The sequence below is a fragment of the Pan paniscus genome, chromosome 11 (genome assembly GCF_029289425.2).
Source record: "Pan paniscus chromosome 11, NHGRI_mPanPan1-v2.0_pri, whole genome shotgun sequence".
In the NCBI taxonomy this organism is placed as follows: Eukaryota; Metazoa; Chordata; class Mammalia; order Primates; family Hominidae; genus Pan; species Pan paniscus.
The window spans coordinates 5,294,516-5,312,500 of NC_073260.2; the positions used below are offsets into that span (position 1 = coordinate 5,294,516).

The window sequence follows — 17,985 nt, forward strand, 5'->3', positions numbered from 1 at the left end:
CCCTATGGAGAGGAAGGCAGAGTCCAGGGACCTTGGGAAGGGTTCAGCGGGCCACCCACAGCTTCAGGGCCAGAGGTGGGCCTGCCTGGGGCCACACAGCAAGGGTGAGGATAGGTAGGATTCGGGCCACCTCACCAACATTCCTTCCGTGTCCAGCACAGAGCCTCTCCTGGATAGGGCATGAGTGGGACCCAGGAAGGGGGCTAGTCAGTGTTAGGGGAGCCTGGCCACTGCCCTCTCCCCGCTGGCTACTTTGGAAATCTCCATGGCATTCCAGATCGTGTGTGTGTGTGTGTGTGTGTGTGTGTGTGTGTGTGTGTCAGGGTCTTGCTCTGACATCCAGGCTGGAGTGCAGCAGTGCGATCACAGCTGACTGTATCCTCAAACTCCCAGGCTCAAGTGATCCTCCCACCTCAGCCTCCTGAATAGCTGGGATTCTAGGTGCACCACCAGGCCTGGCTAATTTTTTTAAATTTTCGTAGAATCAGGGTCTTACTATGTTGCCCAGGCTGGTCTCGAACTCCTGGTTTCAGGGGATTCTCCTGCCCCTCCCAAGGTGCTGGGGTCACAGGCCTGAGCCACTGCGCATGGCCTGGGTCCTTCTTGAGGATTTCACCAGACCCACTCACTGCTGGGTTTTCGCTTGGCGTTCGAGGACTTTTGTGGTTTGTCTGAGTTTCCTCTCTGGGCAGTTTCGGATCCTCTTGTGTCTAAGGCAGGCTGCCTGCTCACTCCGACTTTTACCCGACTGGCAAGGGTGGCCTCTGCCTCTGTCTCTGCTGGGCCCGGCAGGCAGTGCCTGTGGGCTCTCTAGCATGGGCTTTGTGGGCAGCTGAGTGGGAGACCCGGGGAGGTGGACCCCAGGGAGGGTCTCGGAGCCTCCGCCTCCTCCTCTGGGAGACAGAGCTCCATCCCTGTCCTGCAGTGCCCAGGGGAGAGCAGCAGTGGCACATCTGGCTCCCCAGGCCTGTCCCCCAAGGACCCACCGCTTCCCTGCCATGGTCCCAGGGATGGAGTGCGTTTGCTGAGGACGAGGCTGCTGCTGCTGCGACAGGCTGCTAATGGCCAGGCTGCCTTCCTGAGGGGGCCTTGCCCGCACAGCAAAGAGCCCCCTGGAGCGAGGTGGCTGCCAGCAGGCTGTGTGGGAGCCCCTTCACCACTGGAGGGCTGAGTGGTGAAATGAGTTCTTCCTGCACTGTACATGCTCACAGACCCTTCAGGTTCACATTTCAGCAGACAGGCTTCCAGCCCCTCCAGTGTCCAGGGTCCCTATGGTGTGGAGCCCCCCTGTTCCCCAAGAAAAGGAGCAAGGGTTTACCCCCAGGAGACCACACCCCCTTCTGCTGCACATTCCCGCAGGGCAGCTGCGAGGGGTGAAGGAGGGATTGCGGCACGAAGGTTTTGTGTGTCTCGTGTCTAGACTTTAAGGCACTGGGGTCTCTGGCACCGCTGCCTTCCTCCAGCCCAAGTCACTCCACCTGAGTCCATCTGCCCCACTTCCTCACAGGAGTCCCCTCGGCTTATTCCCCATCGCATGAAGGTGGAGAATGGGTGCAAGGCAGAACCCTGGACCCCACAGTTGCCATGAGGACGCAGGATGCAGAGTGTGTGTTGAGGAACGGGGTGCTGGGGGCCCGGGGAGAAGGGAGGTGCACCCTCTTCCCTCTGAGCAGCTTCCGCGGGCGGGGGCAGCTCTGGGCTGGCCCGTTTCTTCCAGACCCCACTCATTTTCACCCCCCACATTATCATGAAGCAGATTCCAGACACATTTCATTCATAGAACTTTCAGTCCAAATCTCTGAAAGACGAGGACTTTTGAAAGATTGTAACCACAACGCCACCGTACCCCCAATACTAACTCTGGTTCCGGAAATACAGTCAGTGTTGATTCAGTGCCCCTTGGCTCCTCCAGCAGGCGCTGCCAGCACACCGGCCCAAGGCACAGCCTCCAGTGCCCAGCTTTGCTCCAGATCCAGTGCCACTGCCCCACCAGCTGTGGGGCCCAGGCCACCCCTTCCTGGACTATAAAATGGAGCCCTCTTCGGCCAGCCGCCCACCCTCCCTCTTGGTGACACAGTGGGCTGAGCGAGGGGATACTGGGTTTTTTCTTTTGCAGCAAAATCTGGCCCCCCTTTACAGCTGATACAAGGCTGTCTGTAGTTTGAACCTTTGTGTATCTCTGCAGAATACCGGGTTTGATTTGGGATGTCATCTCAGACCCTGGGGTAGGGGTGTGTGTAGGAGAGACACCTCTACCCCCCGGGAAAAGGCTTCCCTTGCTGGTTTGGCTTTCTGAAATCCAAAAAGTTGACAGTCACTACAGGAGTAGAGGCAGGTGACACAGAGTGGTCAGGCTCCGGCCTGGGGGGGACAGGGATGTAACGGGCTGGTCCCTGGTGTCCAGACGTGATCCTTCTGTTTACTTTGTTTCTGGGAGCTGGGAGAAGTGAAGGCCATGTTTGTTTTGGGCAGACGTGTTCTGAATGTCCAACACTGCCAGCCACACTCCCAATGTTACCTCTGTTCGTCCACGTGGCACCCTGGAGTGATGCAAGGTCCTCCTCCCTTTGCTGCGGCCCCAGGGGACTTGGGATCTAGGGGCACCTCCTTTTCTCCCCAGCCAAGGGGGCCCATGGTCACACCCAGTTCTAGCCACTGGCTAGGACGTCCCGGCCCCCAGAATGTCCTTGCATGAGTGAAGCTGTGGCCTGCGGGAGGCATGACTCTCATGCCTGCGCATGGGCTGTGGTGGGAAGCACTCGGTAGACGACGGCCTTGCTAAGCTCTCAGCACAAACCATCTCTTCACAGCGAGGTCAGCTGGGGGTGGAGAGCCGGGCTGTGAATCCTGGTGTGCCAACACCGCGGGCGCTCCATGCCTCCCTCTCGCAGGGCCTCTGTGTCTGGTGTGTGGACCCCGTGGGGGCCCCTTACCGCCTTTCTGCATGGTCTCTGTGTCTGGTGTGTGGACCCCGTGGGGGCCCCTTACCGCCTTTCTGCATGGCCTCTGTGTCTGGTGTGTGGACCCCGTGGGGGCCCCTTACCGCCTTTCTGCATGGCCTCTGTGTCTGGTGTGTGGACCCCGTGGGGGCCCCTTACCGCCTTTCTGCGTGGCCTCTGTGTCTGGTGTGTGGACCCCGTGGGGGCCCCTTACCGCCTTTCTGCGTGGCCTCTGTGTCTGGTGTGTGGACCCCGTGGGGGCCCCTTACCGCCTTTCTGCGTGGCCTCTGTGTCTGGTGTGTGGACCCCGTGGGGGCCCTGCAATCAGCCCTTTCGGAGTCTCCACTGGACCTTGGGTTCTGGAGGGGCCTTGTGGCTGGCGGCTGGCCCTGCCCTGGGCTGCCTTTGTGTCCTTGCTGGCCGTTGAGAGTGGGGGAAGCAGGAGCGCCTCGTTCTTTAACTTCCCAGGGTCCTCTTGCTGTGTGGCCGCCTGCAGGTTGAGGAGCCTGGGACAGGAAGCCCAGGGTCTTGATCCTAGGCTGTGCCTCCACTGCCGACTGCTGAGTGTTTTGTGTCCCAAAGCCTCTGCGCTCAGGTGGCATTCCGGAGGTGGAGGAGGAAGGGGCCTCAGCTTAGTCGTCTGACTAATTATTCTGACCTTGCAGGTTTGTTGTGGGGATTGCGGGGTCTCGGCATCGGTGAGCTGAAGGGCTCGTGGCCCTGGCCGACCACCTGTGCTGTTTGTGGTGTTTCTCCACTGTCTGCTCCCACCTCACCTCACCTCACCTCACCTGGCAGAGGAGCCACCGACGTCTGGGCCAGAGGGCTGAGGTGGGGTGAACATGGTGTGAAAGCACCACACTCTGCAACAGGGTGGCTGTCCTGCTTGTGCACCCTCTGGGGCACTCGCAGGCTGGGGTAGGGTGACCCCACCACCGTCCTTCTCTTGTTGGAACCTCCACGTCGATTTGGACCGTAGTCCATCACTGATTTTCAGCTGGCCTGGGCAGTGTCTGTTTCATTGTAATTTCTTTGTGGAAGCCTCAGTTGTCTTTCCCATCTCGGGATGTGGCCCCGAGCTCCCTGCACAGACATGGAAGGTGCATGGGCTCTGGTCGGGAAGCTGTTTGCCTCATCTCATTTCCGTCGCCCTAGGGGAGGTCTTTCGAGTTGGTCTGCAGGTTGCCCTGGTTCTTTCCAGTGTCTGTGTGGGGCTCTCTTGCACGGACGCCTTCTGGTTTCTTCAGCTTCTCTGTCTGGACAGTTGAGACACTGAGGGTGGCAGAGCCAGGCCCTGGCTGTGGCTCTAGCCTGTCCACCCACTGCGCTTGGAGGGAAGGTGTCTGCGGACGGGACCAGCCCTCGGCCCCAGAGGGGATGACATGGTGTGAATGTGCTGTGGACGGGGACCTGAGGTACTGAGCCCGTCTCAGCCCTCCCTCCCCACTGGGACTCTGGGAACTGCACATTCTCCCACAGGGAGGGGTCACCCCGGGCTCTCACCTGACTGTCGCCTCCTGGTCTCCTCCTGCCCGGCGTGGTCCTTGCCAGGTGGTGGGTCCCAGTACCTGGTAGCGGAGGGGGCTTGAGGGGGATGCCACCCGTTTGCCCTCTGGCTGCCCTCCCTCCCTGCCCCTCCCACTGGCTGGTGCCAGGCTGCCTGGGGGCTCCGCTTCTATGCCAAGGGCTTCTGGGGGAGGCAGGGCCACTTATCATGGCATCGTGTTGTCCTCGAGTTTTTGCAAAATCTGAGTGTGTGGGGTGTAGGTGTCTCAGAGGGCAGGGTTTGTGTTCCAGGAGAGGAGAGGTGAGATCACCATGCCTCGCCACCGAGGGTGGGGCAGTCGCCTGCCCGTGTGTGCCAGGGGCTTTTTACACTGCAGCCCTCAGCCTTCCAGGTCTTGTTGGGGTTGGTGTGTTTCTGCCAGGTAGCGGAGCTGGAGGCAAACTGCACCCTCAGGGCCTGTAGTGACCACTGGCATTCAGTGAGCGCATGCTGCCACCAGGTGCAGCCCCAGAGCTTTAACCGCATTGGCCGGGATTTCCCTGGCAGCAGCAAGAGGGCTTCTGGGCTGGGCATTGGGCGGCTCTGCCGTGGCTCGTGGGCTGGTGCCAAGCAGAGCCTGGGGCGCCCCTCCTTCTGCCTTGCTCAAGCTCACAGTCCATGGCTGGGCGGGGCTGCCCTCCCCACCCAGGACGAGGCATGCACTCCGGTGTCCACGGCTGGAGCTGGGCTCCTGCTCAGTCTCCGGTTTGGAACAGTGGTCGGGTGGTTGGAAGTGGGTGGCTTAGAGGGCCTGATCTGGCCAGGCGTGGGGTCCCAACGGCAGCATAAGCAGGCCCCCATGTTGAGCTGTGACCATCCATCCTCATGCTTGGAGGAAGCTGGCCTGCAGCCTGGGAGCCTTCCTTTGTGCCCTGACCACCCCCACATCCCCAAAGGTCAGTTTCAGCCCCATTTCCTGGCTCCTGGGCCTGTGCAGCAGCAGTGGGTACTGGGAATGTCCCCACCTGACCGACACCTGGGAGCCGACATCTGGGCCCTGGGAGGTGCAGCAGTGGATACTGGGAATGTCCCCACCTGACCGACACCTGGGAGCCGACATCTGGGCCCTGGGAGGCGGCAGCAGCACAGCCTGGGCCTTCTGTCAGGGTGCTGCCCGGCAGTCTCAGCGGAGCTGCGTGTGGTGCTTGGTTCCCATAACTGGCGTGAGCTCTCTCTGTGCCTGACTCCTCCACCCTCAGGAGCCTCGTGGGGAAGTGGAAGGACCAGGTTGTGTGGCTGGCCCCAGCGTCTGTGCTGCCTGGGGGCCCAGCAGAAAGGGTGTTCTGGGAGCTACCTGGAGGCCTTGGAAGGGCAGGAGCCTGCTGCTGTCCAGGCCTTGAGGGAGGGCCGCAAGTCACAGGAGACAGGACACAGGTCTCAGGACTCGGTCACCCTGGGTCACCCCAGGCCCCACCAACCAGGGTGGGGCAGGACTCGCTTTCACTCTGAGTCACGTGGAGCCCCTGGGAGGTTTTGAGCAGACCGGTGACTTGATCCGACTTGGTTTTAACAGGATCACCCTGCGGTGCGGGCTAGGCGGTCCTTGCGGGACAGAGCAGGGAGCCCAGCTGGGAGGGCTTCATGGAAATCCTAGCAAGTGGTGGTGGCGAGGGGCAGTGCTGCCACGCTTTGGCCTGGGGCTGCCCTCCCCACCAGGGTTGCAGCCTGGGGCTGTGAGCACCGGGTCGGTGAGATGGAGAGGCATGGAGGTACCCGCTCACCTCAGGAGGGCATAGAAGAGGGTGGGTGTGAGGGGCTTCCCTGGATGAGACGCTGGCACAGGTGGGCGCCCCTGGAGATGAGGCATGTTCTCTCGTGCTGGCATGCTTGGTGGGTGAGCTGTGTTGTGTGTAGTTTGAAGCCCTTTCCACTCTGGGGTGGGGTGGGAGGAAGTGAGGTTGCCACGCAGGGTGCTGACAACATTGAGCATCCAGCTTGGGGAGGGGGTCCTGGTTTGCAGCATTTGCCCATGGCTGTGGTGTAACTGCCCACCGAGGCAGATTTCAGGGGACCAACCAGATGTCACCCAGCTCACAAACTTCCCCTAGTCTTGACTGTCTGCCCCGAGCATCTACAAGTGGCCGGTTCTGGGGCCGGAGCCGGCTCCTCCCACGGCAGAGCTGCTGCCTGTGCTCCGAGGGGAGCCTCCAGCCGTGACCTGTCTAACTGTCAGTTACACGACTGCAGGAAAGGCCCAAATGGCAGCAAGGTACGAGGCTGAAGTTGAAGTCCCAGGCGCTGGGTTAGAGCTCCTCAAGTCTGCCCCACACCTTTACAGGTAGACACGGGGCCACGCCGCAGGGCCCTGGCCATGGTTGGAGGCCTGCATGCGTTCTCCACTGTGCGGCGTTCCTATGGGCGCTCTCAACTGTCCGTGCCCTCCTGGGACACGCAGGGTGGCGGTGGCCTTCTCCTGCCAGCCCTGCCTGTGGCTAGCCAGTCAGGGCCAGGGAAGCCCCAGCATCTCGCGTGTGCAGAGCTCCCCGTGGTCAGCTGGGGGGTGGAGGTCGGCAGGGTCTGAGCCGCCGCTCCCGCCTCTCTGATTGGCCGAGAGCCAGGCCGGGTCACAACCACGCCGCCATCACAAACCTGGGCTCGTTCTCCTGGTTACGGTAGAACCTCACTGCTTGGCCTCACTCAAGGGCACCACCTCCCCGCACCGTGTTTGGGTCTGCAAACGTCCGTGTTGTGCCGGCCCCACTTCCCCTGGCTGTGTTGGGCCCACACCGTGGCTGTCCACGCATGGGTCACTCTTCAGTACATTGTCGTGGCCAAGCTGTCAGAGCCCAGTAGCAACGAGTCGACCCCACGAGTGGGTGGTTGGTGGGCAGAAGGCTGCCAGTGGCTGAGTCCGTTGGCACACCTGCCTCCCAGTGTGTTCCCCAAGCCCCCACCTGGGAGCAAGTGGCATGTGCCTGAGCTCCCTCCACCGCCCAGGCCTTCCCTCCCGTGCCTGAGAGCAGTGGTTGGAGAGTCGTTCTGAGCTGGTGGCGCTTCGCCTGAGCAGCTTTCCCAACAGCCTCTCACCTGGGTGGCTGGGCAATGGGGGTGAGTGAGTGGAGCAGGCCCTGCTGGGGCCTGACAGGTGCCCTCAGGAGCCCGCCGAGGCTGGGAGAGGTGGGGGTCCCCGGGGTGACTGGCCTTCCTCTCTGTTGTGCTTCCTCCTCTGCAGCTGTCGCCTGGTTGGGCCCGGAAATGGGACGTCGCGCCTTCTCAGGGAGCGTAGAAGCAGCCAGGGCCTCTCCAAGCCGCTGCTGTGACAGAAAGTGAGTGAGCTGCCAGAGGATGTCCACCACCACGACAGTCGCCCCCGCGGGGATCCCGGCGACCCCGGGCCCTGTGAACCCACCCCCCCCGGAGGTCTCCAACCCCAGCAAGCCCGGCCGCAAGACCAACCAGCTGCAGTACATGCAGAATGTGGTGGTGAAGACGCTCTGGAAACACCAGTTCGCCTGGCCCTTCTACCAGCCCGTGGATGCAATCAAATTGAACCTACCGGTGCGTAGCTGCTGCCTCCCCAAGAGCCACGTTCTGCTGCTGCCGTCCTCTGTCCCCCTCCTGCTGCCCCCATCCTGGAAAGACTGCCTCTGGCCTTGGGAATTTGCTGCGAAGCTGGGGACAGCCTGTGCCTCAGGAAGTCCACAGCACAGAGGCGCACAGGGGCCACATGGGCGTGGGAGAGTGGAGGGCGGCTGCCCAGGTGCAGGAAATAGGGAGAAGCCACGCGCGTCCGGGAGGAAAGCGGGCGGACGGTGATGGGGCTTAGGAGTCGAGGCTCACTGGGGCCTTCTTCTGCCTCACTGGCTCCTGCAGGATGGCCCATCTGCCAGCTTGGTGAGCCCACTTGGAGTTAGAGGCCGAGTGTATGTTGAGGCCTGCTTTCCAGGGGATGGTGCCCTCATCTGCATGCTCATTTTTGACCTGGGCCCAAATAGACAAACCCTGAGCATTGCAGAGGAATCCCTGAGCTGGCACTTGGTGGCCTGGGCTCTGGGCTCTGCTGGGCCCTGGTCACCTGCAGGTTTGGTCCCTGGAAGGTTTGGCCCCATCTCCAGTATGTAGACCTGTTCTGGGGTCTGCCCTAACTCCGTGGGCTCCTCTCTGCACATGCTTGGGGTCTGGAGAGAGGTTGGGCAGGAGTTTGGAGCTGGCCAAGTACCCACGTCACCATAGCCCACTGCCTTCAGAGACCAGAAAGTGCCTCTGGGCCAGCCCCAGTCCTCAGTCCACTTGGGAAGGCCGGGCTGTGTCCACTTGGGAATTGTGAAAATAATTATGTAGAATCTTCTGGTAATGCCTCTGAAAATCTCTTTCCTAGGATTATCATAAAATAATAAAAAACCCAATGGATATGGGGACTATTAAGAAGAGACTAGAAAATAATTATTATTGGAGTGCAAGCGAATGTATGCAGGACTTCAACACCATGTTTACAAATTGTTACATTTATAACAAGGTAAGAAGATGCGGGCCTAGCACGCCGCTTGCAGTAAGGATTGGGGCGCTGTGCAACGCAGTGGGCCTGGGCGCTTTGCAGCAGCTCTTGGGCAGGCCCAAAGCGCTTCACCTGGCTGGGTGCCATGGCTCACACCTGTAATCCCAGCACTTTGGGAGGCCGAGGTCGGCGGATCACTTGAGCTCAGGAGTTCAAGACCAGCCTGTGCAACATGGTGAAACCCCGTCTCTACTAAAAATACAGAAAAATTAGCCAGGTGTGGTGGCAGGCACCTGTAATCCCAGCTACTTGCAAGGCTAAGGCAGGAGAATCACTTAAACCCGGGAGGTGGAGGTTGCAGTGAGCCAAGATCATGCCACTGCACTCCAGCCTGGGTGACAGAGCAAGACTCCATCTCAAAAAAAAACAAAAACAAAAACATATATATATATACAGACACACACACACATATATATATTCATTTTGTTCTCTCCTGCGCTGCCAAATCTGTTAACAAATTTTAAATATTTTTTTGAGCTACAACTAATAATGTCCTTTGCAAGCACACAGCTCCTTTCCTGACACGTGACCTGGACTCTCTGTGTCTTCAGCCCACAGATGACATAGTGCTAATGGCCCAAGCTTTAGAGAAAATTTTTCTACAAAAAGTGGCCCAGATGCCCCAAGAGGAAGTTGAATTATTACCCCCTGCTCCAAAGGGCAAAGGTCGGAAGCCGGCTGCGGGAGCCCAGAGCGCAGGTAAAGGGAGCCGGGGCAGGCGAGGGGCTGGGCCTCTCTGCAGAGGCCCATGGGTGGATGGGCTGGGACACGAGTCCTTTAGCCATCTGAGCTGTTTCCCATCTGTCGTGACGAGCTCGTGGGTGCCGGGTCTTGGATGAGTGTGGCCTGTGGGTGATGTTGGAGGGGCAGCTGGCCCGGGGATACGGAAGACATTAACGCCATAGCTGGCTGCCTTTGAGCCCACGCTGGGGAAGAGCTCATGGTCTAGGAGGATCACCTGTCCCTGCTCTCCACCTCCCAAATCCTGCTCCCCCTTCCAGCTCCAGCCCTGAGGTCACTTCTTCCATGATGCGTGGGGCCTGTGCCCCTCCTGGGGCTTTGTCTCTTTAGCACTCATTTGATTCTCTGTGACCTGAGAGTCACTATCACCTGCCTGGCTCCCTGGTCAAGTAAGACCGCGTCTTGCTGTGAGGGAGCATGGTGGTGATTAGTGTCGTGAGCCCCGGGATCCCCCAGGCCTGGGAACCCGGCATGCAGGCGTGTCTGGATGGAGAGGCTGACTGAGCGGGATGGCCAGTGCCACGGGCCGTCCCGTGTTGCAGATGGGAGAAGCTGGGGGCTTAAGTACGGCCACATCGTTGGTCACTCAGCTTGTTACTTAGGGAACCGAGTTCAGTACCAGCTTTCCATGACTCCAGGGTGGCCCTTGACTGCCAGGCCATGGGACTGCCTTGGCTTCCTCGTTCCACCTCCTATGGTCTGTGGTGGGGGGCCTCCACTTCATGCGGGGAGCCCTCAGCCAAGATGAGCCAGACCAACCCTGCCCCCAAGATGCGGGATGGGGGGCATCTCAGCATGGAGGGTTCTTCTGGCCGGCGGTCTTGGCAGCACAGAGCTGGTACCCGTGTTTTGGCTGGAGGGGTGGCACTGGAAGCTTCTGGAAATACTAGTGGATCCTGGTGTGTTGAACATCCCTTCCTTGTCTTGAAGGTACACAGCAAGTGGCGGCCGTGTCCTCTGTCTCCCCAGCGACCCCCTTTCAGAGCGTGCCCCCCACCGTCTCCCAGACGCCCGTCATCGCTGCCACCCCTGTACCAACCATCACTGCAAACGTCACGTCGGTCCCAGTCCCCCCAGCTGCCGCCCCACCTCCTCCTGCCACACCCATCGTCCCCGTGGTCCCTCCTACACCGCCTGTCGTCAAGGTGAGCACCCTGAGTCCGGATGGGTGGGGCACCAGAGCCCAGCCAGGGTTCCTGAGGTCAGGGCAGGAGCAGCAGGCGGGGGGCCCCCACCTTTCCCTGAGTGCTGGCTCTTGGGAGTGTTTCTCTCTGCGCCCTGGGAGCTCAGGCCGTTGTTACTGACACAGATGAGGAGACCTAGGCCTGGGGAGCTGAAGGTCACACAGCTGGTAAGGGAGGGCCTGGCTGAACTTGAACCCCAGCTTCTCTGGCCAGAAGCCCTGGCCAAAGGCTTGGTCAAGGTGGGGAAGTTGTGGGAGAGAAGCCAGGGTGGGAGGGGTCCCGGTCCTCCCCTGCTCACACTCAGGAGAGTGGTGCCAGCTGTACCTACCTGGGTGCGTTGTGAGGTGCCAGCACCCAAGCTGGCCCCGCCTGTGGGCTCCACATGGGAGCATGGGGACCTGCCTGTCCTGCTCCCCACTTGGCTGGGAGCTTTTCACAGTGGGCCCTGTTGGTCTTGGCAGGGAGTGGGTGCTCCCTGCAAGATTTGGGGCTAGCGAGGCCTGGTGAGTCTCCTGCTTTGGGCAGGGCCCGTGCCAGGCACTTATGTGTATTATCTTCTTCGATTTGATCCTCACAGCAACCCTCTGGGGCAGACAGTATTTCCCCCATCTTACAGATGAGGAAGCGGGCGCTCAGAGGGGTTAAATGGCTCGCCCAAGGTAAAACGCCACCTCCGTTGCTTCCCCTCCCCATGGCCTTCACTGCCTGCACTTATGGGTGGCCCCTGGCCAAGCCGCCTCCCCCAGCGGGGGCTGTTTCTGGAGCATGTCCCATTTGCCACGGCCAGACGAGTCTGTCCCTGCTCCTATCCGCCCTGTGCGGCACGCGCCTGGCGCTTGGCAGCCCGTGGGTGCCTGTCAAGTGTTTGTGGATAGCCGGCTCCGGCCCCTGCCAGTCTGAGGGCAGCGGCTTGGCTGGGCAGTGACTGTGGGTGGCTCTTTAGACGGCAGGTGCCGTGGGCTGGGAGCCGTGGCTCCCGCTGGCTCCTCTCCCGCTGGGCTAAGATTAGAAGCTGGCTGAGCTGGTCTCAGGGTGCACACTGAGCCCTGGCCCTGGAACGCTGAGGTGATGCCCATGGGTGCTGGGTGCTGAGGCCCTTGCAGGCTGCCCAGAGAGACCTGCACACCCCCACGAGGCCTGGACGTTAAACATGCGCGTCTGCCTGGTGCCTGGCTCCGTCCCCAGGACACAGCCACAGAAGGTTCTGTGGGTCGTCTCCCTCCTCTCCTTGCTTGAAATAGCCTTCGGTGGCTCCCACTGCTGCTGGGATGGAGTCCAGACTTGCCCACTCACTCCCTGAGGTCCCTTGTTCCCAGAGCTGCTGTGGCTGCTTCATGCCTCCTGGTTGGGCTGCCCCTTGCCCTGTGTCCGGAATGCTCTCCTGCCTCCCTCTTGTCCCGCAAAACTTGTGTTTGTCCGTGGAGCCCCCGCTCTCAGGCCCTTGTCTGGAACTTTCCTGCTGGTCTCTAAAAGCAGGGAGTTCCTCCCAGGTCTCTGCAGCACCGAGGTCCCCGGGTCCTGGCCTGGGTGCTTGTTAGGCGTCTGGCGAATTGCATGCAGCACCTCACACGGCTTGGGGTGTGAGGTGCGAGCCCACCCGGGACCCCTGAGCCCTCGGGGCTAAGGGAGAGAGGTGTCTCCCCTCGCCCAGGTGAGGGCGGGTTTCAGAGTTGATCCTGAGGGAGAGTCCCAGCCTCACCACTGCCAGCTGTGTGACCTTGGGCCAGTGACATGGCCCCTGAGCCTTGGTGTCCTCTCCTGTGGGGCCGTGCATGTGGCCGCTTAGCCCAGCGCCAGGCAGGCAGACAGTGCCCCAGAAACGCAGCTGCAGCGACATGCGTCTTCGGGGCCCCTGGTTTCCGGGGTTCACTGGTTATTTCACTGTCGCAGAAAAAGGGCGTGAAGCGGAAAGCAGACACAACCACTCCCACGACGTCGGCCATCACTGCCAGCCGGAGTGAGTCGCCCCCGCCGTTGTCAGACCCCAAGCAGGCCAAAGTGGTGGCCCGGCGGGAGAGTGGTGGCCGCCCCATCAAGCCTCCCAAGAAGGACCTGGAGGACGGCGAGGTGCCCCAGCACGCAGGCAAGAAGGGCAAGCTGTCGGAGCACCTGCGCTACTGCGACAGCATCCTCAGGGAGATGCTATCCAAGAAGCACGCGGCCTACGCCTGGCCCTTCTACAAGCCAGTGGACGCTGAGGCCCTGGAGCTGCACGACTACCACGACATCATCAAGCACCCGATGGACCTCAGCACCGTGAAAGTACGTGGCCGCGCGGCAGGCCCTGCTCTGCCCATGTCCTGCGGCTCTGCCGTGGGTGCTGATGTCTTGTGCCGGCTGAGTGGGGGCTCTCGGGGAGCAGGGTCTCGCTTGCCGGAGAAGCGCACCCTCCGGGCTGGCCCCCGCAGCGCCGGCTGTGGCTGGCAAGGCTCAGTGAGGAAGGCGTGCTCTGCCTGTGGGTCCCGGAGTCTGTGGCTCTGTTGTTGTTTATTCCCATCGAACCCGTTTAGTGATTTCATTGATTTCATTCCTACCTCCCATTCTGTATCATCAGGTCAGAGGGTCCCTAGAGCTGGGCCACTCTCACAGTTGGCAAAGTTTTAAAGCTGCACTTTGCTTCCCTCAAGCCCTGGATACAGGCGCCTCACAGCAGACAGGAGTGAGGCGGCCAGTGGGGATGGCCTGGCTTCTGTCCCCTAAGTGCCTCCAAGCCCCCACCCCCTCACGAGACGGAAGCGGGACCTGGGTGGGTGGCAGAGCTGAGACCAAGAGCCTGGCCTCCCCCATGCCAGTCTTCTCAAGGCGGCAGCCTCTGCCTGGGCTCTTGTGTGCCTCACAGCAGGTCAGAGTGAGTCTGGTCCCTATGGGGGGTGGTGGTGGGTGCGGCATTTGAGCTGCACCGCCCCAAGCCAGGGTGAGCTCCACTGGGTCTTCCCTGAGCACCTTTCCAGACTCCTGGCTGGCACCTGCCCTCCCTCTGGGAGAGCTCCAAGCCAGCTCCCAGGGACGTGCAGGCAGTTGGCAGAGGTGTGGCCTGCCTCCTCTGCCAACTGCCGTGCGGCCCTGGGAAGAGCTGCTGGCAGCCCTGTTGGGCAGTTGTTTTCATCCTGGGAAGCCAGTCGCGGTCATTCTGCCTACCTGAGGCAGGATCTGCTGATGAAACCCTTTTCTTCCTTGATTGACTGGATCTCGGGCAGGACAGACCTGGCTGGCCCAGGCCCCAGAGCCCGGTGCACAGTCAGGTGAAAGTGACGAGCGGGGCCGCCTGGCTCCACTGCCGTGGGTGGGGAAGCTGAGGGCCGGAGCCACGCAGCCCAGAAGCTGCCAGGAGCCTCGGCTGCAGCCTCCAGGGCTGGGGTTTGTGTGTCTCTACCATAGCACAGTTAACAGGAATTTCTGGAACATCATGGGGGGTTCCAGTGTTTGGGCTGGACTCAAGCTCAGCTTAATTCCATTTTGGTCAAAGGGTCTGATTTGCCCTTGAAACCATAATAAAGAAGCTCTAGAAAAACAATTCACTTTAAAGTCTTGATCTGCTTTGTTCGGAGCTTCCCACCTCTGTCTGTCCTGGCATGGGGAGAAGCCAGGTGCAGTGGCAGCACTTGCTGCCCGCGACTGTGGCCCGGACGCTGCGGAAAAGGGGCAGTGAATCAGGGAGAGAGGCCTCAGGACCTCTAGATTATACAGATGGAGCTTTTGGGGATGGTTTGTCCCGGCACATGCTAAAACGGAAAACAAGCTTTTCCCCCAACATCAGAGGCTTCCAGGTCCCACTGTGCCCCCGGGTTCTTTCTGCCAGTCCTTCCTTCTGGATGGGTCTCATGTCTGAGTGCATAGGGTACGGGCCCTGAGTTGGGGGCGCCCTCTGTGGGTTAGGACCCGGCCCCTCCATCTCACTGGCACCTGGACAAATGCAGCCTGGACCCCACAGAGCGGTCGGGGTAGATTCGCCTTGCCCTTGCGTGTGTCGTCCCTCGAGGTCCCCGACAAGGTGCCTCTCCTTGAAGCCATCCCAGGATGGGAAACTCACTCCCTCGGGCACAGCGTGACCTCTTTTTGCCCCAACTAGTGTGTTCCCAGTGGCCACCTTGAAGCGTCCCTCGACGATCTTGCCTCTGGCCACTCCCTGGCAGAGCCACCTGCACCTCCCAGCTCTGAGGACTGACTGTGTGCCCCTCCTTACCCCTGCTGCCTGGCACTGTCTGCCCAGGCCTTGGCCTCAGTTCTCTGCTTGCCAGAGCCAGGTGGGACCTGCAGTGGGTTTTGCTGTAGGGTCTCTGTGTGACCGAGTAAACGTGGGTGGGTGTCAGCCGACACGCCCCCGTTGCCTTCACCCCTGTGGGGTTCAGGAGCTGCCACTGCACACAGCGTGGAGTCCCTTAGGTCCAGCTAGGCCCCTGGGATACCAGGGTGCTTCTGTAAGACACAAGCTGGCTAACAGCTACTGGCTTCCTCGAGGGAAAAAAAATGACATTTCCTTGTGTAGACTGAGCAGGCCCCCTGTTGTTGGTGGAGTCTGACTTTGCTGCAGCCTCACGCCCCCTGGGGCTGCTGACGGCCTGGCAGCGTGTGAAGATTTACCCGCTTTGTGTGAAGGGAAGCTCTGGACAAGGAAGGGGCCAAGGGACGCCCACGGGAACCTGGGATTTCTTGCTGAGTGCATTTTTCTTCCAATCAGGAGATCCGTCTCGAGTCCCAGACCCTCCCTGCCAAGCCATCAAGTCACCCTCTCATGTCCTCACTTTGGGTTTCCTCGTACGAGGTCCCGGAGAGCTGGGGTGTCCTGCTGGCCAGGCCAGTAGGCACTGCCCTGGAGCTGGCAGTGGCTCCTGAGGCTCCAGAGTTCATCTCGTGGGGTGTGGCAGAGAGTCCTGACGCCACGGCCCACGCTCACTGGCCCCTGTCACTGTGTGTTGCAGAGGAAGATGGATGGCCGAGAGTACCCAGACGCACAGGGCTTTGCTGCTGATGTCCGGCTGATGTTCTCGAATTGCTACAAATACAATCCCCCAGACCACGAGGTTGTGGCCATGGCCCGGAAGCTCCAGGTAACCCGAGGCTGGGCACGGGTGGGGCTGCTCAGCTCAGTGCCGTGGGCATCCTGGCCTCAGTGTTGGGTAAGCGCCCAGGTGAATGTCCAGCCGAGGAAGGCCTCAGAGAGCCTCATTCCTTCAACACGTTTTTCCCGAGTGCCAACCAGGTCCCTGCCAGGCTCTGAGCTGGGTTCCAGGAGCTGCCACTGGGGCAGGGCAGCCAGCGAGCAGGTGGGACCACTGGGGCTCTGTGGGGGTGTCGCAGTAGTGAATCTTTCCCTTCAGGGACTGGTGCGTGTACCAGGTGGGACGGCAGATGCTCTTTCTCTTGTGGCTTCCCTGACTGTAGTTTCCAGCAAGTCTTCTGTGGCAAGGAGAGGCTTGGACACTAGCCTGTCAGTGCAGCCGGTGGATGAATTAGGTGACAGTGGCTTGTGTAGCATTTTGCTTTTCTGACAACAGAAGTAAAAGGCGGATTGGAGAAAATGCAGGAAGCAGTGAGATGTCTTCAGGGAAAACAGGAGTGTCTTGGTCTAGCTCTCAGCGCAGGGACTTTGTGAACATGCACAAACCTCACAGAGATATTTGTGTGTGTGTGTGTGTGTGGACGTGTGTGCGTGTGTGTGCTCCTGCCTGCGTGTGCATTTTTCTGCCAAAGTCCAGGTCCCGCACACATATTTTGGTGTGGGTGGATGTGCCACAATCTATTCTTACCTTCTCTAATTGTGATCGCAGGTGGTTTGCTTTTATAAATAACAGCACCACTGTTATAAATGTTATTTAATCAAAGGACTTGATTTTTGGAGGAAAGGGGAGAATTATGGGTACGTGTTCTCTTCCAGCATGCTTTTCCTTTTTACGGGACCCAGAATGTCGTGTTAAGATGTTCTCAGTCCTTGCATAGACTGTTTTGAAATCCCCGAGCAGCCCATGGTATTATTGTGGATGACACAGGACCCATAAAAGGGGCAGAGAGAGAAACTCGTTCCCCCTGTGGGTCCTGCTGCCTTTCCCACCCTCTCGCGCACAGGGCCTGCCCAAGGTCCTCTCCCAGGCACTGCTGCCATTGCCACCCTCTCTGTGCACTGGGTCCTGTGGGGGATGATGGCAGGGTGGTCCTGCAGGTCCCATTACATCCAGAGGAAGCCGTCAGAACGCTGGTTTTATACTGAGACCTCGCTTACTGTGTCTTGAACCCAAAAGACCTTGCAAAGCCCAGTCCTCTGGAGCCTGGTAAATACTGAGTTGAGTTTAACGAGGGAGCTGAGCATAGAGGACGGAAACCCAGGCTTGCAGACCAAGCAGGGAAGCTGGCAGCTCTGCCTCTGCTCCTGAAACAGGTGCTGTTGGATAGACATGGTGCTCACGCCTGTAATTCCAGCACTTTGGGAGGCGGAGGTGGGAGGATCACTTGAGGCCAAGAGTTTGAGACGAGCTGTCTCTACAACAGATTTTAAAAACGAGCCAGGTGTGGTGGTGTGTCCCTGTAGTACCAGCTATTCAGGAAAGCGAGATGGGAGGATCACCTGAGCCCAGGCGTTGGAGACTGCAGTGAGCTGTGGTTGCACAGCACTCCAGCCTGGGCAACAGAGGAGACCCTGAGGCTGATGGATTTCCATGACTGAGCACTATTTAGCAATTGTGCAATTTTATCAGTTGAGCTGTGGGGTTAGAGCCCAACAGCAAAACGACCTGACCTGCATGGCCTTCAAGGCTGTCGGCCGAGCGGGGGCCTGGACCGCTGCTCTGTGGGTTGGGTTGCCTCTGGGGACATCTCCTGAGAGGAGAGCCTGGGATATGAGAGCCTGGGGTGGGCTTCTCCAGAGCTGGGTCCAGCCTGAACAGTAGAGGCGTGTCACGTGAGCAGACGGTGTGGATTCAGGTTTCTGAGCTTGGCAAAAAGAAATCTCCCCTCATTTCCACATCACTGTGCCTCCCTGTCTTCAGTGAGCCTGGGCTGCCCCAGGGAGGGGGATGTTTGCTGAGAGGGGTGACTGAGGGCCTAGGTCCTGGTCCAAAGGCTTTCCAAAATCAATTTTGATAGGAA

At 59.9% G+C, this 17,985-nt stretch overlaps 1 protein-coding gene across 2 annotated transcripts in view; it reads left to right on the plus strand.

The window, feature by feature from the left end:
- Positions 1-17,985, plus strand: part of BRD3 (bromodomain containing 3) — a 38,098-nt gene that overhangs the window by 7,202 nt on the left and 12,911 nt on the right. For both annotated transcript variants that reach the window (XM_034929436.3, XM_034929437.2), the window contains exons 2-7: positions 7,658-7,983; positions 8,804-8,941; positions 9,532-9,679; positions 10,652-10,866; positions 12,796-13,167; positions 15,825-15,953. In XM_034929436.3, coding sequence (XP_034785327.1) covers positions 7,771-7,983; positions 8,804-8,941; positions 9,532-9,679; positions 10,652-10,866; positions 12,796-13,167; positions 15,825-15,953 — 1,215 coding nt within the window. In that variant the 5' untranslated portion in view covers positions 7,658-7,770. The remainder of the gene's footprint in view (positions 1-7,657; positions 7,984-8,803; positions 8,942-9,531; positions 9,680-10,651; positions 10,867-12,795; positions 13,168-15,824; positions 15,954-17,985) is intronic.